This window comes from Suncus etruscus, chromosome 1 (assembly GCF_024139225.1).
Source record: "Suncus etruscus isolate mSunEtr1 chromosome 1, mSunEtr1.pri.cur, whole genome shotgun sequence".
Taxonomy (NCBI): Eukaryota; Metazoa; Chordata; class Mammalia; order Eulipotyphla; family Soricidae; genus Suncus; species Suncus etruscus.
In genome coordinates, this window is record NC_064848.1 from 196,752,162 (window position 1) to 196,775,889 (window position 23,728).

A 23,728-nucleotide genomic window follows, 5' to 3' on the forward strand; every position below is an offset into this window, starting at 1 on the left:
CAGAACTGAAGCCGGCCCGACCCCCTGGGGGCGCTGCTGTGAGCCGCACTGCATGTGTCTGGGCTTCTGCAAAAAAGGAAAATAACTTCCAAATGCTGCTGTTTTCCCCCTTCCTGGCTCCTTGGCTGACTGCAGTTGCTTCAGCTCCCAGAGAGGCCCACAGGCCTAGGCCCAGGGACAGGATCCAGCTTTCAGCCTGGGGCTGCCTTTATTCTACGGGGATCCAAACACAGGAGTAGACAGTGGGACCAGAGCAGTGTAGGACCCATATGGAAAAGGTTATGGTCTCTCCTGCACCACCCACCACTGGCTTCACTTCCTGGGCCACTTTCTTGGTGCTAGGCTTCAAGTCATGCCCAAACACTGAATGTGTGTGTATACATGTGTGTGCATTCATGCCAGAGAAAGAAACACAGAGAGAGACAGAGAGATAGAGGTGCAGGGAGAGAAGCCCACTGCCCATCTTCCCTCTTCCCAGACTTCAGTTTCTCCAGTATAGAATCCTAACCAAGTCACATTTGCCCTGGGATCCTCAGCCTGGCTCTCACCCATTCCTCTGGGCCCACTGAGTCAGAAAAGACATAGTAAGAGCTTGCAAAGGAAAACTTCTTTCCAGCACCCAGCTGGGGTCCCTCTCTCTGAAGCCCCCAGCCCCACTCCCGCCTGGCTGCCCAGGGTCCTGGGGACACTCACGCAGCAGATATTCAGAGCTGTCATGGTCATAGTCATTGTCCTCTGGGAAATGGTTGATCCGGAAGCAGTGTCCTCGGTAGATCCCTGTAGCACAGAAGGAGGAAAAAGCCCATCAGCATGGCCAGGTCTTACCTACTCACAGCCAGCCTTGAGTTGGTCCCAGCTTGGGCTTGCTCAGCGAGACACACTCCCCCCACCCACCCAGGACCCCTCCAGTTGGGGGACACATACGTGGAGACCGACCACATGAGTTTTCCCCAAAGCAAGTTTTGGTTCCTCGAGTGTGTGTCGCAGAGGACACTCCTGGGAGCACTGTGTGAGGAGACTTTGGAGCAAAACCATTGAGGTGAGCTGAACTGACCCTCCAACTTCACCCATGTGCCCGAGCTCTGCTTCAAATCTGCAGGGGTGGAGGACTTCCAGGTGGAGTAGGAAGCTGAGCAAAGGCTGGGCTGAAAGAGGCCTGATGGTTTGGGACATGGGTGAGGCTTTTACAGAATCTGTGCAGAGGGGCTGGAGCTAAACCTGGGTGAGGTGGGTGGGGGCAGCAGTGAAATCTGGGATCTCCCCTTCACTCAAGCTCTCAACCACTGTGAGTGGCGCCCTCCTAAGACCCACACCAGCTGTGTCCAGCTGGGACAGGTCTGTGTCCAGTGTGAGCAGGCTGGCTGAGCCTCTGTCTCCCCCAGACTCCTGGCCCCTACACCCCAGATCTAGAATATACTCACAGAACCCAGATGGGGTCTTTCCTCGGGAAAGGCTAGGCTCAGCTCAGATTTCTTTTTTTTTTTTTTAACTTTATTTATTTATTGATTGGTTTTGGGCCACACCCAGCAGAGCTCAAGGGCCACTCCTGGATCTGCACACAGAAATTGCCCCTGGCAGGCTGGGGGACCATATGGAATGCCGTGATTCAACCCGGGTCCCTTCCGGGTTGGCTGCATGCAAAGCAAATGCCCTACTGCTGTGCTATCTCTCTGACCCCCTCAGTCCAGATTTCTGCCCCTTCTCCTACACCCCCAAATTTTGCTTTAGCTACTTAATGGACCTAAACAAGACCCCCATGGTATGTTTTGAGAAATGGCATGCAGGTAAAGTCTTGCACATAGCTGACTTGGATTCAATCCCTGGCATCCCATATGGTTTCTTGAGCTCATTAGGAGCAATCTCTGATTGCAGAGCCAGGATTAAGTCCTGAGCAACACCAGATGTGGCCCCAGAACAAAAAGAAGAAAAATAAAGATAAAATAAAATAAACACTCACAACAGATCCCATATAGGCCCTGTTGGACTCAAAAAGTTCAACTCAGAGGTTGAGGGAAACAAATAAAGACTTTCAGGACACCTGCCCCGGTTCCCTTTTGCTGTGTATTTCCCCAAGTCTTTGAAGGTTCAACTCTTTCAAGGCGAGGGTCCCCATTTTTGGGGTGCAGGTATTGACCTCAGGTCCTTAGCTATGCGAGGCCCCACACTTTTGGACTCCTAATCAAAACTCCTCCATGACTTTCATTTATTATTTTATGTTATTTGAGGAGGGGGTCAGGCCACATCCAGTGGTGCTCAGGACTTACTTCTGGCTCTGTGCTCTGTGAGCCATTCCTGGCAGAGCTTGGGGAAGCAGGGGATGTGTTAGGTGGGTGAGGGCGGTGCTGTTTTCAGTGGCAGAGATTGCAGCCGAGATTGATCCAGGCTCAAAAACATGCCAGCCACACTCTTTCCCTTCTATATTATCTCTTTGCTCCCTGTCTGACATTTTTTTTTGTTTTTGTTTTGGGCCATACTCAGAGATATTCAGCGGTTACTCCTGATGGTGTTTGGGGAACCATATCGAATACTAGGGATAGAAGCTGGGTTGACCACATGCAAGGCAAATGCCCTACCTGCTGTGCAATCATTCCGGCCCTCCCCACCTGACTTTTAATTAAATGTTTTGTTTGAAGCTCTTCTACAGTTATAAGAAGTCACACAGGTCAGTATCTCAGCTCTAGGCATAAAACAACCACCCTGCTCCCACTGCTTGCCAGGGTGACCGACCATCTACAAAACCAGAAGAGTAAACCCACTCACTCACTACCTAAGGTACCCCCAATTCCTGCAGCCTTCTGCTGCGTTGGAACAACCACCTTCACCTGCCCCAGACAGCCTCTAAGAGGCCCCCATTTCATTTCATTTCTTTATTTCCTCTTTTTGATTTTTGAGGTACTCCCATTAGTGCTTAGGGGTTACTTCTAGCTTTGTACTCAGAAATCACTTCTGGTGGACTCTGGGGACCATATGGGTTGCTGGGGAACAAACACAGGTCAGCTGAATGCAAAGCAAATGCCCTACCTACTCTACTTTCACTCTAGATCCTGAGATTGCCTGCATTTTTGAAGTTATATATATTTTTTAATTTCTAGAAAGTTCTATTAGTGAGCTCCTACAACAGAGACCCTTTGAGGGCCATTTCTTTTCACGCAGTCTAATTTCCCTCAGACTCAGTCACGTTGTTCTTTTTTCCAGACAGGTTCTCCTGCAGGAACTCACCACAGCTCAGCGTGGTAAGATTATTCCCACAGGTTACACCGTGATTTCAACTATTTCTAATAATGCATCCCAGAACAGTTGCAGCAGGGGGTTGGGGGAACTTTGATCATCATTTCCTTGGGATATGGGTAAATGAGACAGTACAGTAGGTAAGATGCTTGCCTTGCAAACAGCAGACTCTGGTTCAATCCTTGGCATCCCATATAGTCCCCCAAGCATAGCTGTGAGTAGTTCCAGAGCACAGAGTCAGGGGTAACCTCTGAGCACCTTCCGGTGTGGCCCCAAAACCAAAACCAAATCAAACAAACAAATAAACAAAAACTTGGGACAGACACCTAGCGATATCTTGCTGGATCCTGAGATAGTGTAAGTTTGAGTTGTTTGTGAGGCTGGAGTGATATAGCATAGCAGTAGGCATTTGCCTTGCACTCGGACAACCCAGGACGGAGCTGGGTTTAATCCCCAGCATCCTTTACAGTCCCCCTTGCCTGCCAGGAGTGATTTCTGAGTGCAGAGCCAGGAGTAATCCCTGAGCACAGCTGGGTGTGGCCCAAAAATCAAAAATAAAATAATATGGCCCGGAGAGATAGCACAGCGGCGTTTGCCTTGCAAGCAGCCGATCCAGGACCAAAGGTGGTTGGTTCGAATCCCGGTGTCCCATAGGGTCCCCCGTGCCTGAAAGGAGTTATTTCTGAGCAGACAGCCAGGAGTAACCCCTGAGCAACACCGGGTGTGGCCCAAAAACCAATAAATAAATAAATAAATAAATAAATAAATAAAATAAAACAAAAGGTAGTTGTTTTATAACCTTTTATTATGGGGAAAAACCAAACAATACATTTGTAACGACGCAGAAGTTTTTGATCCTCAAAGAAATCAGGCAGGCACCCAGGAATAAGCCCTGAAAGAAAAACAGATTTTGGCAAAAATAACAGTGTCATGAGTATATAGAGTCAGTCCAAAATTCAGGTCTAGGACTATTTGCTCCAACCTATTTTTCTAACTGCTCTACACTTACATGACATTTAGTGTGTTTTGTTTTGTTTTGTTTTGTTTTGTTGTGGGGACACAACAGTGCTTGGGGCTACTCTCCAGCTCAGTGCTCAGGGGACCACATGGTGCCAGGGATGAAAGCTCGTTTGCAGATCCCACACACTAGTCCACAAAACCACCTTTTTGGCTCCTTAGGTGCTATTTTATATTTGACAAAAGATTGTAAGTAGAGGGGCACAGTGGGCAGGGCACTTGTTTTGCACACAGTTGACCTGTGTTTGATTCCTGACATCCCATATAGTCCCCTAGCCCCACCAGGAATGATCTCTGAGCGCAGAGCGAAAGGTGCCCTCCTCTCCTCTCCCTTCCCCTCCCTTACTCTCCCCTCACCTTCTCTTTTTTCTCTCTTCTCTTCCCTCATCCCCTCCTCTATTCTCCCTTTCCTTCCCTCCCCTCCTCTCCCTACCCCTATTTCCCTTCCTCTCTTATCCTCTATTTTCTCCTCTCCCTGTCCTCCCCTCCTCTCCCCTCTTCTCTTCTCTCATATGTAGGGCAGCTGTGCAACCGTTGAGCCACATCTCTGGCCCAGAAATTAGGTCCTAGAGATTAAGCAAGATGAGGTAATTCTGCTTGAGGATGAGTATTAAATCCACTCATGACTATCCTTATAAAGAGAGACAAAAAAGAAAAGAATATCATGAATAGTAAATATTAAGCTATTAAATGAATCCAAAATATTAGAATTTTAATATTAGGGACCAGAGCGATAGATAGCACAGTGATAGGGCATTTGCCTTGCACGCGGCCAACCTGGAACAGACCCAGGTTTGATTCCTGGCATTCTATCTGGTCCTCTGAGCCTACCAGGAGTGATTTCTGAGTGCAGAGCCAGGAGTAACCCCTAAGCACTGGTGGGTGTGGCCCAAAACCCAAAACAAACAAAAATAAATATATATTTTTAAAAAGAATCCTAGTATTTGTCACAGCATTGGAATACAGCCTATGATAGAGGCTAGAAAGGTCACATGAAAACTGTGTGTGTGTGTGTGTGTGTGTGTGTGTGTGTGCCACAAGCCAAAGGTTGCCAGCAGGCAGCCCTGGGAAGACCTGACCACCTCCTCTTCTGTCTCCAGTAGAGCCTGATTCTGCCAATACATGAGACTGGACTTCCAACAGGGCCACGAGAAAGTAAATCCCAGTTTCAGAGAGTCAGAGTTGTCTATGCTGGTCTCGCAGCTGTTCGAGGAACACCAATACTGATGGAAAGAGACACATTTACCAGGGAGGTAACAGAGATCATGGCGAAGCACTGCCGACAGTCGCCATCACGGCTGGGCCTGCCACTTCCGGAGAGCAGATGGCACCTGATCCCCTAGCTGGGGGGCTGCCAGTGATGGAATCACCCCTCCTTCAACATTGCAGCTTCCAGCAGTGCTGGGGTGCAGTCCCTGGAAGTGTGCCTGCCTCCACAGAACGGCACCCACGGCTGCCACTTAGAATCCCCAAACGAAGGCGGTGGCTGTCACCCCAGATTCCTGGCATGGAGGAAACACAAGCAAAGCCTGAGCTCCTTAATCAGGGTGCAGGGTGAGGGCTGGTCCACAAGCCATCCCTCCCCTGAACAGGAAGCCTGAGTGTACCCCAATCTGAAGAAAGTGTGAACAGTGGGGGTCTAGGGCCCTAGATGGGGAATCCTTGCATCTACATCCAGACTGTGGGAGTTTCCTGCTACAGTGCTCCCTTTCCCTCCTCTAGGCTGCCTTCTGCTCTGGCGGCCCTGAGGCTCTGTCATTTTGCTTCTGGAGCCCACTGCTGTTGTTTGGGGGGCTGGACTCCAGCCCTGAGGCTCTCCCTGTCCCCCACTTTGCAGATCCATGGGCTCCACCACTCCCCTCAGGGCCACCCAGGAGTGGGCATTGTTTGCATTAGCCATTAAAGGGGCTTAGGAGTGAATCTATCCTCTTCCACCAAACCTGCCGGAAAACCTGTGGATCCTGGGGAGAGCAACATGGGTCTTCTGTGTTCTGGTGGACAGTAAGCCTCCAATGAGAGGACGTGTGCAGTGACTGTGGATGACTTCTTCATCAGGGAAAATGAGGCCTGAAGGCCAATGGAGCCCTGCTGTACCTTAGAAGTCTGAGACTTGGTAGAAAAAAGGCTTGGGAACATGTGAGTGGGAGATTGTCCTACTTGCCTACAGAAATACATCTTGCAAGCAACTGATCCAAGATGGAGACAGTGGTTCAAATCCTGGCATCCCATATGGTCCCCTGTGCCTGCCAGGAGCAATTTCTGAGTACAGAGCCAGGAGGAACTCCTGAGCGCTGCTGGGTGTGACCCAAACCCCCCCAAAAAGAAATACCCACCACTGTGTGTACATATATGTAGACATACGTGTGTACCCATGAGTGTATGTGCATCCAGGTGTGTGTGTGCGTAGGGGTGGTTGGGAACACCAACTGTGTTCAAAAATCCCTGGTTCTGTGTTCATGGATTACGCCTGGTTTTTGCTCAGGGATTACACCTGGTGGGGCTCAGACAGACCATATGCAGTGCCAGGGATAGATCTGAGTTGGGTCACAGGTGAGGCGCAAACACTTTAAACCCTAGACTTGTTCTCCAGTCCCTATTTTTTTCTGAATGGATCAAGAAAATACAATGTATGCAGTGGGATAGTTTTCTGCCTTAGAAAAGAAGGAATTTCTGCCATTTGCAACCACAAAAGTGGAATTTGAAGGCTAGTGTTTGAAGTGAAATAAGTCAGGCAGAAAATGGCACATATTGAATAATTTCACTGTTGTTTCATTTTGTTTTGGGGTCACACTCAAAATGCTCAGGACTTATTTCTGTTCAGGGATCATTCCTGGTGGGACTCAGGGAACTAACTGAGGTGTTGGGATGAAATCTGGGTCAGCTGCGTGCAGGGCATACATCGCTGCGGTACTATGGCTCCAACACCCAGAGGATCCCACTTTTATGTTGAATTTGATAAAAAAAAATGCTCATGGACACAGGAGCCAGACTGGTATTTATCAGAGTAGAGTGGTAGGGGAAGGTGAAGGGAGCCCAAATCTACACATTTCTAGTTATAAAACAAGGCAGCAAATGTCCCTTTTCAGCTTAATAATGCTGTGTTAGGGCCCGGAGAGATAGCACAGTGATGTTTGCCTTGCAAGCAGCCGATCCAGGACCTAAGGTGGTTGGATTGAATCCCGGTGTCCCATATGGTCCCCCGTGCCTGCCAGGAGCTATTTCTGAGCAGACATCCAGGAGTAACCCCTGAGCACCGACGGGTGTGGCCCAAAAACCAACCCCCCCCCCAAAAATAATAATAATAATGCTGTGTTATAGCTTTGAAAGTTTCCGAAAGAGGAGCTCATGAAAGAGCTCTTTACAAGAAGCAAATGTTCGGGGCCTGATTGATAGCACAGTGGTGGGGTGTTTGCCTTGCATAAGACCGACCCGGGACAGACCTGGGTTTGATTCCATGCATCCCATATGGTGCCCCAAGCCTGCCAGGAGTGATTTCTGAGTGCAGAGCCAGGAATAACCCCTGAGCACCACCAGGTGTGGCCCAAAAACCAAGAAGCAGACATTCTGCAACTACTGTTGATAATAGACTCAGCTAGAGGCTGTGATGATCACGTGACACCAACCACTGGACACCGACCACGTCTCTTCAAGCTGCAGCCTAGACACATGACTTGGCCATAAGGTGACATGTCAGTTACATGTCAGTATCACCTATCATACGCTCTTGACAGGAGCCAGAGTTTCCCAGGCCAGCAGCAAAGCACATTGTATTAGGACACAGAAAAAACTGAACCCGCAGCCCTGTGAGATCATCCTTCCCTTAGTCTCTCCCACACACACTTTAGTCACTTTCTCTCATTCTGCTCTCTCTGTTCAACCTAATATCAAAGCAAATGGTTCTCACCACTTCTTTGAGGCTACATCCCTTATGAAGCCTCCCAGTGACATAAAAGGCATACTAAATATGTGTGCATGCTTTCCTTCTGTTTAAGGAGAGAGAAAAAATAAAGAAGAAGCTGGGACCTTTGATGCCGAATGAAAATCAGAGGTCTAAAATGAGCACAGATCACTCTGTTGGGGTGAGAAATGGAGAGGGATGAAGGGGCATTTTTTGCGACTTGGGCCATCTGAGTGTATTCACCTTGCCTCCCTCTATCTGTAATGTCTGTGCTTCGGGTTATGACCCACTCACTAAGGGGGGAGGCATCTGGCATTTGGGGTAGAGCTGGGGAATGGGAAATGTAGGATTTTGGGTGCTAAACCCAGCAAAGTTCCAAGTGAATGGAAACAGGTGACTTACACTATGAGTCATATTACAGTATCAGCCTATAGAGGTGTATAGTCATATAACAAAGGGGCTGAAAGAGGCAGGATGGGTTAAGGAACTTGCCTTACAAGTGGCTGGTTCCAGGTTGATCCCTGGCATGACATATGATCCCTAAAGTCTGGCCAGGAGTGATCCCTGGTTAGGCCTGGTTAGGCCACTCCCTTCCCTTTAAAAGTCATATTACAGGACCAGAGCATAACGTAGCATATATGGTACTTATAAGCAATTTTCGGCATTCCACATGGTCTCAGCCATGATTGATTCCTGAGTGTAGAGCCAGGAGTAACCTTCAAGCATTGCCAAGTGTGACCCAAAATCCAAAACACAAAATCCCACCCTCAAAGTCACGTAACAGGACACACAGGCCCTTGGTAGTAAAAGAAATTTTGGAGAAGTGACTGAAAGAAGTTGACAGGGTATCATCATTGTTGTTGCAAGCCAGTGTTTTATTTTATTTAAAAACAATTGCCAGCCATTGTTTTATTGTAGCTTCTTTTGGGGAGTCACAACCAGTGACTTTGGGGGCACTGTTCCTAGTAGTGCTGGGGGACCATGTTGTGCTGAGGATAGAACCCAGGCACTCCCATCTGCAAAGCCTTTTGAACCATCTCCTGGGCTCTTTCCTCAGCGTTTTCTTAGGCAAGACTTAGCTTGACAAAGCCATGGCTGAGGGCTGCTCAGCATGGGGGCTTTCTCTCTCTTGGGGCTTTATTCTCCAAGCACTGCCATCCCCGAAACCCCTGGCTCAGATAAAGATCAAAGCTAATAGTCCAAGCACCTTTGTAGCATGGGATCATTTCATCTCTGCAAAGATGCTCCTTTGAAGATGGAAGGAAGAGTCGCAGCAATGTTGAAAGTGCAGCTTTTTCCCAGCTCTGATGCTGCTGCTGCTGTTGCTGCTGAGGGCCTAGCACTGAACCACCTTCCCAGGGCAGGGCCAGGATGCCAGGGCCCCTGTGAATGGTAAATGAAGGACTGGAAGGTCTAGACTCTGGCAGCTCTGGAACGGTGATATTATAACCCACCTCATCCTTCCTTCTTCTCTACCCAGAACCCTTTCCCAGAAGGCTCCTGGAAGGCAGGCACAGAGGCTGGAGTACACAGTGGATACTGATCTCCTCCCCAACCTGCATGGATAACCATATGTATGAAGACAGCCCCCAAGCCCCCTGCATGAGCTGCAAGTGTGTGTTTTCCTCACAGAGAAGCAGAAACAGGCCGATCGGGGCAGCTGTGCTGTGTGGTATGGTGGGCTCGGGGCAGTGGGGTTGAAAGTCTGAAAAAACGCAGGCTCAGTTGGCCTTGACACCCTATCTCCATGCCTACGTTGGCCAGATCCAGGAGGACCGGCTGACCTGGGATCAGTGGCAGGATTAGTGGTGGCTTTTTTTTTTTTTTTGGTTTTTGGGTCATACCCGGCGGTGCTCAGGGGTTACTCCTGGCTGTCTGCTCAGAAATAGCTCCTGGCAGGCACGGGGGACCATATGGGACACCAGGATTCGAACCAACCGCCTTAGGCCCTGGATCGGCTGCTTGCAAGGCAAACACCGCTGTGCTATCTCTCCGGGCCCTAGTGGTGGCTTTGACCCCCTGGAGCAAGCTCTGCAAAGTGAGCAAACATTGACACCCCAAGAAGCAAAAACAGAAGGTGACAGCCATGGAAATGGCTCCAGAGGTAGGAGTACAGGCTGTGCTTGATGAAGACCCTGGGTTCTATCCCCAACACCACATGCTTCCCCCGCATGCAACCACTGAGTATGACATCCCCCTTGGGTACCCCAAAATAAAGTAGATGAAGCAGGTGCTGATTCAGCCTAGATATCAGGAGAAGGGATAGGAGGCATCTAAGATGTTGGGCTCCTGTAGGATGAGGAAACTCAAGGCAGAGATGGTGGATACTCAGGTGGTGGACCCCTCTGTGGTTCACACTCCTATGTGGGTGGCTCAGTTATGTGACTTTGGGATACCCCCCCCCCCCATTTCCCAAAATAATGAGGCTGGGAGCCTCTCCAAGATACTCTGACTGCTTCTTTGGAATCAGCTTAAGCTGGTCACCGGCATGAATGCCACGGTCACAGGCGACCATCTCCTCCTGTGCCAGGAGTGAGTTCTAGGCCTGTCCAGCAGGGGGAACAGAAGAGGAGCCCCGAGTCTGTGGTGCCTCCCATGCAGGTGCCCAGCATGTTCACAAACACCTTGTCCTGACCTCACCTTACCATTCCCAGCCCTGGAGGGTTGCTGTGGTTTCCAGGAAAGACTCAGGATATCAGGAAGACATGGACTGGGGCGCAGAGGGTAATGGGGCGTTGCCAGGCTGAATGGTGGGGAGAGGAGGAGGTGCCGTCCTCCCAGTCAGAGTATCAGCCTGGTGGCGAGAGCACTGGTTCTGCAGTCAGGAGCCCAGCCACCATCCTGGCTCTGCATGGTCCCAAGCACCACTAGGAGCTAGAACTAGCCCCCTTTAAGCCCTTGCTGCACCCCTAAAGCCACCAGAAAACAAATAAATGAAGAGAATTGCAGCCAGGGTTTGCTTCACCCTATGATAAGCCCCTGATGTGGGTGGAGTCCAACCTCAGGCAATAGACTAGGACCCCAGGTGTGAGACAAGAACCTCAGGTGTCAGATCAGGACCCTAGGCAGTAGATGGCAACTGTGGGTGTGAGACAGAAACTCCAGGTGTGAGACAGGAACCCCAGGTGTTAGATGGAACCCTAGGTGTGAGAGAGGAACACCAGTTGGTAGAAGGCACAGGGTTCCCAGGCATTTCAAGAGCTTCAGGGAACCAACTGACTGGTGCATGTGGGGATGGTACAAATCCCTCTAAAAGTAGGGGAAATGCTCCTAGACTATACTTAGACAGCTGATATTTGGAGCTAGATAGCTGATGGGGAACTAGGGGATGTCAGAACAGAGAGATGGGACCCCTACAGAAGACTGGGGCTTTGAGGGGTTTGAATGGGCACCAGGGTCGATCAAAGAACAGGGAGGTCAGACCAGAATGGCAGTGCCCAAGAGGGATAATTCCAGAGACAGAGCTGGCAGCCCCATGCACGGGCCACTTTGCCCCAGAAATGCACTTTCAGGAGGCCCAAAGGATAAGACTTTCCACTTCTGGGGCCTCCTGGCCAGGTGGATGCTCCCCATTCCCTGTCTCTGCCCTCACCTTCACCCTGTCCTCTCCCTGCACTCTAACCCCATCACTGTCACACTAGGGTGCATGTGCACCCCCAAAGACTTCATTTCTTGGAAAATCATGATAAAGACCTATTTCCAGGTTGCGTTCTGAGCTTCCAGGTGTAAGACTGGGTGACACAAAACCCATATCCAGTCACCCCAATAGTGTGGCTCTAGCTATTTCATTGTACCTCTCCCCTCACACCTCCTAATTTCCTCTCTTCCAGGCTCATCCATGAATGATCCTGAGATTCTGAGAGAGATCAGCCTAAGCCAGGACAATCCAGGCTGTCGGGGGTCCGTGATTGACTTGGCCTGCACACCCTGAGTGTTTCTGATCACCTCAAACTTGTAGGTTCAGGGTTGCAGCATATTCCAGCGCTTCCCTGGCTGACCCACATGGCTATGCAGCCCCACTGGCCCTGTGGTGTGTCCAATCACAGGCATGGAGGGACCATGAGGCAGAAAGTAATGTGGAGGAGAGGGACCCACTAAGGAGACACCCTGGGTCCATGGCATGAGCCCCTGTTTCTGTGGATACTGTCCACTTTAGCATTAGGGTGACTATCAGTATGTGAGATGGGGAACAAGGTGGCATGTTCTCAGCACCCACAGGGAGAAAAAGGGTCACAGGAAGAGGCCAGCCCAATCCCTGAGGTTGCTGGGTGAGTTGGGAAGAGCTTTTCCCACCTGAAAAACAGTAATATTTATATATATATTACCATTTTTTGAACCAAAGTCTAGTCTCTCAGGAAATTCATGTTGGGCAAAGCATTTTGTACTCAAGGGTTTCTCCCATAGTACTGGGGGGACCATGTAGACTCACCAGTGTCAAGGTTGGCCCCAATTTCTAAAGCTTGTGTTCACTACTTGGGGAGTCTCCTCTGCTCTCATGCTCCTTTTATGTTGGAATTTTTTTTTGGGGAGGGACACACCTGGCATTGCTCAGGGATTAGTTCTGGCTCTGAACTCGGGAATTACTCCTGGTAGTGCTCAAGGGTTCCTCCTGGTTCTGTACTGAGGGATTATTCCTGGCGGACTCAGAGGACTATATGGGATGCTGGGATTGAATGTGGGTCGGCTGCCTGCAAAGCAAGTGTCCTACCTGCTGTGCTATCGCTCCAGCCCCTACTAGTGTATAGAAAACACTTCTGACACCCTTTGTTTTCAACTGAGTGTGGGCAACACCTCCAGCCTGTCCCAGGGTCAGGGCTCAGGATTCAGAGTCCAGCTGACAGAGTTCCAGTTTCCACAGTGTGACCTGCTCTTTCCTTCTTCTGAAGGCCATCATGGCATGGGTGTGGACCTCACTGTCCCTGAGTATTCTCCATGGTCGAGTCATGGTCCAGCCATTCAATCTTCATCCATTCTCTTTGATTCAGTCCTTATTTGGTTGTTGTTTTGGGGAGTCATACCAGTTAGTGCTCAGGATTTACTCCCAGCTCAGTATTCAGGGGTCACACCTGGCAGGTTTCAGGGAACTGTGTAGAACCCAGGTTGGCTGTGTGCAAGGCAAGAGCCTTCACAGCTTTAGCATCTCTCTGGCCTCTGCATTCAGTGTTTGTTTACTGCTGCCAGGCCTAGGGGCGTCCAGAGATTTTTAGGGCTAGAATATAGTCTTATAGTTGGGAAATGAGCACCACTTCACGTTCGGACAAGGAAACCAGTGTGGTGGGCGGCCAGGACGGTGACAGGGTTGCATATGGCAGCCAGGCCCAGAGCAGACACCTGAGAGACAGTGCCTAGGAAGGGTGCTTACCTTGCATGTGGGTGAATGGGGTTTGTTATATGCCATTCCATATGGTCCCTGGAGCATCACCGGGAGTGATTCCTAAGCACAGATCCAGCAGTAAGCTCTGAGCACTGCCAAATGTGGCCCCCAAACAAAACAAAACAAAACAAAATAAAACAAAACAAAGGCTGATGACAGATTCAGGGAGCTTCGGCCCCTCATGCAATGCCTCAGTCTGTCCCCCGTGTGGCTGGGCAGCATTTGACCTCTGGCTGTATGGACCTCCCTAGGCCCCTTTGGGAGGGTTTCTTTGAGTCCTGAAGAACCCAGCTGCCTGGGAGACGGTGGGGGGTGGCGGCCCCTGCACCAACAAGCCCCCTCTTCATGGTTCCCTCACATTGGCGCCTTGTGAGGGGACACAGACTTTGGCTCACACAGCAGCTTCCTGCAGCTGCCGGTGGGGACTGTGGCAGCCCCATCCAGCTGCCAGGAGGGGGGCGGAGACGGGGGACACTGGTCAGCCTACTTCACCCCACCCCCACTCCCAGACCCAAGGAGGATACGGAGACAGTTTAACCATCCTGGGCCTCAACATGCGTGTTGTGGAGTCCACCGAGTCTGCAGAGCCTGGACTTGTCTGTCCATCCTCCTTTCTCTATTAGGCTAAGTGTCCTCTTTTTTTTTTTGGTTTTTGGGCCACATCCAGTGACACTCAGGGATTACTCCTGGCTATGCGCTCAGAAATCGCTCCTGGCTTGGAGGACCATATGGGACCCTGGGGGATCAAATTGCAGACACCGTACCGCTTGGGCCACCACTCCAGCCCAGCTTAATGTCCTCTAAAGGAGCCCCCGAGGGCAGCTGGAAGGGGTTGGTGGGGGGCGTTGGGAGATGCCACATCTACAGAAGGCATATGTATGGCACCTGGATTAAGTGGGGCTGGACTCAAGATGTGGCCAGCTCAAGGACTGAGATGATGGGACCCTGGAAGAAGCTTATCTCTGGCCAAACTCCACATGTACAAACAAGAGCTGAGTGCTCGGGGTGGTTAGGTAAACTGAGGCACTTCTCTCTCCATCCTGAGTAGACTGCAGAACAGTGACAGAAAGACAAAAGATGGGAAGGAAGGGGAAACATCTGGCGGTCACTGGTCCATTGCAAAGGTTTGCTACACCCTGGCTGCGGGTCCCCTGGCACAGAGCGTGGCCACTCTGAGCGCTGGGAAAATCCTGGGCACACATTTGGCAGTCTCTTGGTCTTAAGAGTCTTGGTTTGGGACCCCTGCCACTATTTAAGGGCCAACTGGCAGCTGACAGTGCTCCCCAGTGCAGGTTGTGCTGTGCTCCCTGGAACCTCCAATGGCTCAGCAAGCCTGTCACCCCCAAAAGAACCACACAGCTGCACCACACAATAGAGCAGGCATGTGGGTGGTGGACTGAGGCACTGGCTGTGTCTGTGAGTCTCTGGGCTCAATTCCTGGACACACACACACACACACACACACACACACACATTTGTGTGAGCACCTGGCAAGGTGTCAGAGACCTGACAAGCAAGTATGTGAGCTCTGCAGTACAAACACATGACCCAAGCTAGCACCACAACCAGGCATGCAGCAGCCAGGGCAGAGTGTGTGTGTGTGTGTGTGTGTGTGTGTGTGTGTGTGTGTGTGTGTGTGTGTGTGTGTGTGTCAGAGGCAAAGGGAACCTAGGGACTGATGCTAAGAACCACATTCAGGGGGTGTCTTAGAGACTCGTGAAGCCCAAGGGCTGCCATATTCTTTCTACTCCTTCTGACCAAAATGCCATGCACTCCAAGCAGACCCTCTGAGGATCAGTTTCTTAAAAGAAGTTTCATTCATGGCTCTGGATGGGACCACGGGTATTCGGCTTGAATGCAACTGACCTGAATTCATGCCCTCAAGTACCACCTCGGAGTGAGCCCTGAGTGGCACCAGAGGTGGCTCCTTGCCCATCCAACCCTAGTGTGGAGCTTGGATTTGGGGCTTGCAGAGAAGCCCCTGGGAGAAGCCTCACTCTCAGCCAGCTGTAGCATGGGTGTGTGTGTGTGTGTGTGTGTGTGTGTGTGTGTGTGTGTGTGTGTGTGTGTGTGTGTGTGATTTCTGCTGCATTCCTGCTTGCAGGTCATTTCTCTCTCAAAAGGACCCCAGAGCCTGTGGTATCAGAGGAGGAGAGCACTGAACCCCAGTTCCCAGGCTGCCCTGTGGCAACTGTGTGCCCAGACAGAGCTCAGAGGCTGTGGAGGCAGAAGCACCGCCGATTCCTACTTTCTGAGGTGGACATACCCACGGAACTTTTGAAGGCCACCTGGGGCCACATCTCCAAGGCCATCCTGGATTTCCTCATTTACATTGGGGGATCCTCAAATTGTCAATGCTATGAACTACTACCTGTGGTGTTCACAAGGCTTTTTTACCAGCTGTGCCTGGGGTCAAAGGGGTGGCACCTGGCAGTGCTTGGGGGTACATGTGATGCCAGGAAGAGAACTCAGGTCCTCCACACCAGCTGTAAGAAGTAGCAACCTCTCACCTGCTAAACCTAAAACTGAGAGTCCTCTCCTACTTTCTTTCTTCTTTTTTTGGGGGTGGGGTGGGGTGGGGCACACCTGGTGGTGCTCAGGGGTTACTCCTGGCTCTGCACTCAAGAAATTGCTCCTAGCAGGCTAAGGGCACCATATGGGGTGCTGGGGATCGAACCTGGGTCAGTGCCAGATGGGTCGTGTGCAAGGCAAACGTTCTACCACTGTGCTATCGCTCTGCATTCTTCTCCCCCTACTTTCAAGGAATATTTGTAAAAAGGCCCCCAGAGATAGTTCTCAGAGCCCCTGAACTCCCCTTTTTCTTTGGGGTTCGGCTTTGGCTCACCTGGCTTGGCTCCCGCCTTACTAGATTGGGCCCTCCTCCCGCCCCCGGCTCACGCTAAATTCTTGGAGAAGCACCAGCCAAGGCCAGCCTCCCGCCCCCTCGTCCGTCCATTCTCTCTAGAGCCAGGGATTTTCCAGCTTCCTGCTGAGATTCATAATTGAATGGAGCCAGGGAAGTTTTCCGGCCAATAGAGGCTTCTCGCCCAGCACTGGGAAATGGGGGGTTCAGTTACTGGCTTGTGAATGTTGGGTTCCTGTCTGTCTGCTACTGCAATTCAGATGAAATCTCAGACCCAAGGCTGGAAGGTTTTTATTTTATTTATTTATTTTTAGATCTTCCTTTTAATAGGAGCAAATGCAGCATCCCCAGGGATAAAATAGTTCTGAGTCCAGAATTTCCTGATGGCATATCACTGGAAAAGCTGCTCCAATGCCCCAAATCTCTTTTTCACACCTCTTCTTGTTTTGAAGGGGAAGTAGAAGAAAGAGGATCCTAATGTAGATGCATAATCCTCTAGGGGAGATTCTAGAGACCGTCTTCTTTGCCCTATTCACTTTGCACATTAACAGTCTGGTTGCTGGGGAAATGCTCAAAGGACTGAAGCACAAACTTGCATGTGGGAGCTCTGAGTTCGAGCTTCAGCACCATATGATCCCCTATTACTACTGGCAACGGCTTCTGAGCATACTTGGGTGTGCTCCCCTGAAAAAAGAAAAAGAAAAAAAGAAAACGCATGCAAGGGATATTAAAAAGAGCTGAGGGGAATGCTCTAAATGTGAGAACTCTAGGGTTAGGGCTCAATCTCCAGCATCACAGGGCCCCAGAACCCCAGCAGGAATGATTCTCAAGACAGGAGTAGCATCTAAGCATTTCTGAGTGTAACAAGAAGGAAGAAAGGAGAAGGGAAAAGGAGGAGGAGGCGGAGGAGGAGGAAGAAGAACAACAACAAAAATAAGAACAAGAAGGAGAAGAGGAGGAGGATGAAGAGAAGAAAGAGAAGGACCCAGGGAGTAGAGGCCATTTCTTCAGTGGTTGGCACCTGCCTAGCGAGAACCTTGTCCCTTAATTCGAGTTCTGAACTCCCTCCCTCCTCCATCCCACTGTCAGCCAAGAGTGCACTATTGTGGTGGTTCAGTGGTTCTGCCAGCCAGGAAATAACTTTGCTTATCTGTATCGGGGGAGCTCAACGCAACAGCCCTCCACCCCCAGAAAGAGCAATCTGCCATTGCCATAAGGGGGAGGTTCCTGAAGTGTTGGGAGGAATCTTCATAGAACCACCCACCCATTCCCTTGACTGTGGCAGGCATGGTTAATCGATCATAGACATTGGTGCCAATCAGAGACATTGCTAATCAATCACAGCACCTCCCCAAACCCCCCATACTAGTGGAACTCCTAGAAGGACATCCCCGTGAGATAAGACTACAGAGGAGGAAGTCTCCAAATTCTTCCTTGTGGATGTGAGTCCTGGTTGTGAGCAGCCACAAGCTGGGTGATGTGGGGGGGGGGGGTCCCAGTCCCTACTCTGTACCTTGTTCTTCTCATCAGATGCTTATCTGGGGGATCCAAGAGGTGCTGGTCTTTCTGCCACTCTGTCCCATCTTACAAGAGGATTGTCCCTGGCATGGCTCTGGCACACCAGCCTGTTCTCCCGGTTGCCTTCCCAAGGATTCATTAAAACTGCTGATGCAGGGGCCAGAGTGGTGGTGCAGAGCTGTAAGGTGTCTCCCGGCATCCATTATGGTCCCCCAAGCCAGGAGTGATTTCTGAGTGCATAGCCAGAAGTAACCCCTAAGCATCACCAGGTGTGGCCCAAAAAACCCAAAAACAAACACAAACAAAGAAACTGGTGACCCATATGGTCCCCGGAACCTGCGAGGAGTGATTTCTGAGCACAGAGGCAGGAGTAACCCTGAGCGCTGCTGGATGTGCCTCAAAAACCTAAGGGGGAAAAAAAACCCAACAGTTACAGGATCTGTCAAGATCCTGAAATAATGGAGGAGGGGCACCCAAGACCCCATTCTGCATGTGCAGCATGGATGCCCCCACTCTAGATGGCCCCTCTGGCGCTGCCCCAACCTCTGCACTCTCCTCGTGGGGAACCCCCAGAGCAGCGGCCTCCAAACTCACCCAGCCTTGATGGCTGTCTTCTCGGGAACTCGCTATCAAGAGCTGCTCTGAACCCTGACATTTACAGGGAAACAACATCCCTGACCTTTGCAATGGTTCTCAAATGAGCTCAGAGCCAAGCGCTGCTGCTCTGCTCGCTTCTCCTGCACGCTCTGCTGACTTCCCTCCTCAACCTTGTCTGAGCTCGTCCTCAGCCCTACCTCGTCAGGGGTGTCCAGCCATGGCCCCCTCCAGCACGCTCATGGTTTAAGTCCTTCTTGTGGTTCTGTATTCTCCCCCATCTGAAATCAGATGCTGTGGCCAGGTACCCAATGGCCTCTGCTGAGTGTCCACTAGGGATTCTCTGCTAGAGGACCACTCTGTGTAGGTAACCCTCCACCTCAGCTCCCCTCTCTGCAGGGGTGAGTGTTGCTTAACGGGGGTGGGGGGGGTGAGTCTTGAATCCCCTTTACCCCTGGCCTGCATTTCATTCATCAGCCAACCTTGCAATGTTACCCTCCTCAAAGTGCCTCAATGCACCCCACTCCTCCAGCTTTGGACCTCATGACCCTTAGAACTGCCTTGTACTAGATTTGGAGACACAGCACCCCAACACAGCAGTCACGATGTCTTCCAGCCTCCTGCAGGAGGAAGCTGGGGAGCCCCATCATCCCGGACCCCTAGACCTCTTCCTTGTCTCGATAACAGCAAGTTATGAACTTGCTGGGGGTCCCAGAAACTCCCTCTGCCTGTCATCTCTTCACCCGCTGCCTTAGCTTCCCATTTTTGGGACATGCACTTTCTACTGTGGGGGACAGTAAGTTCATGCACAGCTCCTTGGAAATGGCAACTTGACATGTTAAAGCGGATCGATTAGGATGGAGGATGCTTGCAAGCCTCCACTGTCCCCACTTTGCTAAGCTGGGTCACCCTGTGCAGGCCACAAGACCCACTTATCTCTGCATGGCTCAAATTCCAGTCTCGGCTGAACTGTTCTGAACTTCATTGTCTAGGGGGAGAAGGTTTCGGGTTGTGTGTTGGGTTCTGTTCCCCTGATTCCATCCCATAGAAAGGGCACCCTGTACCCCATCTCTCTCCTTCACCTGTAGGTGAAATATCCCAGATATGACCCCAGCATACCCCAAAAGACGATGATAGGCGATGAATTCCTGATGCCAAGAAGCACAAGTCAGAGTTGCTAGGTCCAGAAAGGAATGTTCTAGAGGCATGCCCAGGGTCTGAGAGCCTTGACTGCTACACAAGTCACCTCCCACATCCCCCCTCCCCGCACCCACCCTGAAGCCAGATACAAACCCCCACCTCACAAGCAGGCTGAAAGGGATATGGAACATCTACTTCCGGTTTGGCTCCCCTCACATGTCATCTTCTCCTATAGCCTCAGTGATCTCTGAGAAATGCTCTTTCTCCCCACCAGCTCCCCAAGATGTTGGAGATGGAAGCATGGATGTTGGGACCCCTCCCTTTTTCCCATATGAGCCCCCTTGCCCCTCCCTGTCTGCTGGGAAGATGCCCCAGAGTACAAAAATGGGGGGGGGGCAAGGGACCCATATTCCAGAGCACAAAGCCTGCACTCTTCCCATCCAACCCCCCCCATTTGTGGCTCCAACCCCAGCCACCTTTTGCAGCTACTTAGACAACCCTAGAAAAGGCAGCTCACCCAGAGCCAGGGAGTCAGAGAAGCCAAGGGCTTTACAAAGCTTTAGATACCAGAATAAACTGGATTTGAAATCGACCCCAGGGGAAAATGCGTTAAAGAGAAATAAAGATGTTTCCTGAGTCCACTCTGCTTTGCCCGGGGTTCTCTCGCCTCCTTCCACGAGGCGAGTATTAGTGGCTAAATCCAGGGCTCATAGCAGCACCTGCCTCCTCTGCCATCCCCGTGGGCTGCCAGCCTGCCAGAGGGAGAGCCTGAGCTCAGTGACACCCTGAGCCAGAGTCCAGAGCTGAGCCACACCAGCATCTCTCCCCCAAATCCTGGGCAGCGGCCATATCCCCTCTTCTGCTTTACAGAAGAGGCTATACAGGTTGAGGGGTGGGCCTGGAATGACTTTGGGGTCTAGAGTGAGTCCCTTTAATGCATTGGATACCTAGCTGGGGGCCAGGGGCTGATGCAGGGGAGGGTGAGGTCCAACACAGATACCCTCCCACCAAACCTGCCCTTCTCCTCTATCCCTGCCCTTAGCTACATGGGCCACAGAGAAAACAGGCCGCCATTGTGATGTGCTTTGTGATAGAATAGCCTGTAGTTTGAGTGTGGCTCATGGCCCAGAGATCCAATACAGCCACCCAGGGCTGAGTCCCCCTCTTTCCTCATCACCTGCATTTTGCCTCAAGACCACAGGCCTCCTACCGAAATCCTGATATGTTCATGAGCCAGACTGCCAGCCCCTACCAGCCGCTGCTCCTATGAAGCCCTGATTCACAGAGCTACTGCCAGCTCTCATTAGCAAATGATGGAAGACCTCACAGCCAGGAACCGCGCCCCCAAACAGTGCTGCTGCCTGTCCAGTCCCCCATCACCCCCAGGCCCTGGGCTGGGCCAGCTGGGATCCAACAGCCTGATCCCGGCAGCCTTGCTGGCGGGGTCCCCTCGGGGCTCTGTGGGTGCTCTGTGGGCACAGCCCAGCTTGTAGGACTCTCAGATCTGATTGGTGGGGGATACAGGTCAGGAGATACAGCTCTGATCTGGGGGAGGGAGCCCCAAATTCATCCATGTTTCAGAGGCTGCCTGGCCTATGCCCACCCGGCTTGACTTACAGGAGAAAAGTGGGTTCCCCAATGCCATGGAGAGAGATTCCCCTCTCTGTCCAAAGCTCAGCCAGGGGCTGATGCAGATTTTGGAGGGCCCTGAAGTTTGTGCCCATGAATGAGGCTTCCAAGGTGGCCTGGGGAGGGAGACCAGAAGTGCAGGTTTCGAGACCTTGGGGAGTCTCACAGGGCTGATATTATGGGGGGAACCTGGGCTGACTTGACAACATCAGTGTCAACTCTCCAGACCTTCCTATTTATAGGAAGCCCCAGCAGATTGTAAGTCTCCACCAATGACAGGCTTCAGGGACCACATAGTGAGCCGTCGATCCACACCTCTCCCCATCATGGGAGGGTCTGGCATGAGATAATGTGAAGGTGGAAGAGGGATATTATGACTTGGCTTAGGCTCACGGTTGTGTGCTGGGGTGAGTGAATGAATGAATGAGTGAATGCATTAATGAATGGATGAAGATGGATAGGACTGTGCATCCATGCTGCCTCTAAGCTGAACTGTCTCTCTCTCTTTTTGTTTTTGGACCAAATCAGCAGTTCTCAGGGCTTACTCAGGAATTATACATGATAGGATGGGGGACCATATTGGGTACTAGGAACTGAACTTAGAGCAGTTGTGTGCAAGGCAAGCACCCTCTACAATGCTCTGGTTCCACAAGCTGAACTCTCTTTAGTGTGTTTTCTTTCTTTTTTTATGGTATTTGGGTCACACCCGGCTTTACTCAAGGGTTATTCCTGGCTCTACGCTCAGAAATCGCTCCTGGCAGGCTCGGGGGACCATATGGGATGCCGGGATTCGAACCACCAATGCCTTACCTCCATGCTATCTCTCTGGTCCCTCTTTAGTGTATTTTCAGGCAAGTGTTATTCAAAAGGCCTTGAAACCAGGCAAGGGAAAATTTGCTCCAGGCCTTTCAGTTTTCTTGGCCCAGAGCAGGTGGTGAGCCTGGCAGTGCCCCTGGAGAAGGGTCCCCTGCCACCCTAATGGGCAGGGCAGGAGGCAGAGTCAGAGTGAAGTAAAGACCCAGGCCCACTCACAAATCTTCAGGTCAGCCCTGGGCGGGTCCCTGCTGGCAACCCCTAAAGACAAGCTAGCTTGTATCTCACACACAGGGTCTGGGTCTGGAATGTTGGGATCCTGTTGGGCTATTCCTGAATCCCAGATTAACATGTGCCTGAGATTTGCCAGGTCATATCTGGGAGAGAGGGTCAGTCCATTGCCCTGCTGGGCAGTGGGATGAGAAGATCCTTGCTGGGACCAGGCCCTGTGACAAGAGAATATGCCAGAGAGCTGCCCCTGACAGATACTGTTCACTTTACAGGAGACAGAGAAATCCTTGCACACCGGCTCCAACCGCCTCTCAACTTCCTCTTAGGATCCACCTGAGTGGGATGGGCTGACTCACCCAGGAAGAGAGGGAGGGTCTGTCTGAGCCCCCCATCCCAGCTGTGTGTTCTGAGAGCACTGAGAGGGGGGCCTCCCCCAGCTCCTATCAAGGACCCAAGGACCCTGACACAGACTGTGCTGATCCAAGCCTGTGAATGTGGTGTTACCAGCTCTGGGTAAGTGCCAGAATATTGACTAAGGCCGCCCCTCAAGTTAGAGGCAGGAAGGTGGCACCCAGGGGCCCTGGCTGAGGCTGACCCTAATCGAGCAGCTACAAGGAAACCAACCCTGCCAGCCATAGTGTCGTGAGGGGACCCCATGCTCTGGAGGGATGCAGCCTGCTGATCCCTCCATGCTGAGTTCTATAACACTGACCCAAGGGTTGTGGCCCCAACTTGCACATTGTTGGGGGGTGAGGGGGGGAAATCTGTGCTGGGACTGTCAAGCCTCTGGGGACTCATCCATAAGCAGATATATCTCTGTCTTTGGCTACCAAGTCAGCTTTGCTGGATCCCTGAAGCCTGCATAAAGTTCTCTCTCATCTCTGAACTCAGTTTCCCTGGATGTGGTTAGAATAAAATGAGCATGCTTCCTCCATACCATCCACATTCACACTGAAACTTCTTGCTCTTGAAGAGGGGTCTGGGATGCTTGGAGGATACAAATGTCCCTGCCCCTGTCTTCAAAGGTGTCTGTTGCCAATGTGGGGGACTCACTGGCTCATGGGAGGCAGCCACATGGCTCCAAAGTGGTAGCAGTCCTACCGGCTGAAAGAACCTGGAAAGAATTTGTTCCAGATCTTTCTCTGGACCTGTGGTACCCCAACCCACCTTGAGCTCACAGCTCCTGCTCTGCCTCATCTGTACCTGCATCTCCCTACAATCACCTGCTCCCCCCTGGTGTCACTCTGCTCTGAGGCCCACTGTGCTGGGCAGAAAACCCTTCCATTGAGCGTAAGGTCCCCCTAATTTGATATTTGCAAAGACCCCATATCTAAAGGGGCTCCATCCCAGCATAGGGGACATCGCCTATTTTGGGGTGTATGAGTGGGACACTCCACACTCACCCCCGCAAGCTAAGGCAAGT

At 51.3% G+C, this 23,728-nt stretch overlaps 1 protein-coding gene across 1 annotated transcript in view; it reads right to left on the reverse strand.

Annotated features, from left to right (window-relative positions):
- Positions 1 to 23,728, reverse strand: part of CACNG4 (calcium voltage-gated channel auxiliary subunit gamma 4) — a 52,571-nt gene that overhangs the window by 11,166 nt on the left and 17,677 nt on the right. Inside the window, 1 exon segment of the mRNA XM_049780761.1 lies at positions 694 to 777. Within this exon segment, the coding sequence (XP_049636718.1) occupies positions 694 to 777 (84 nt within the window).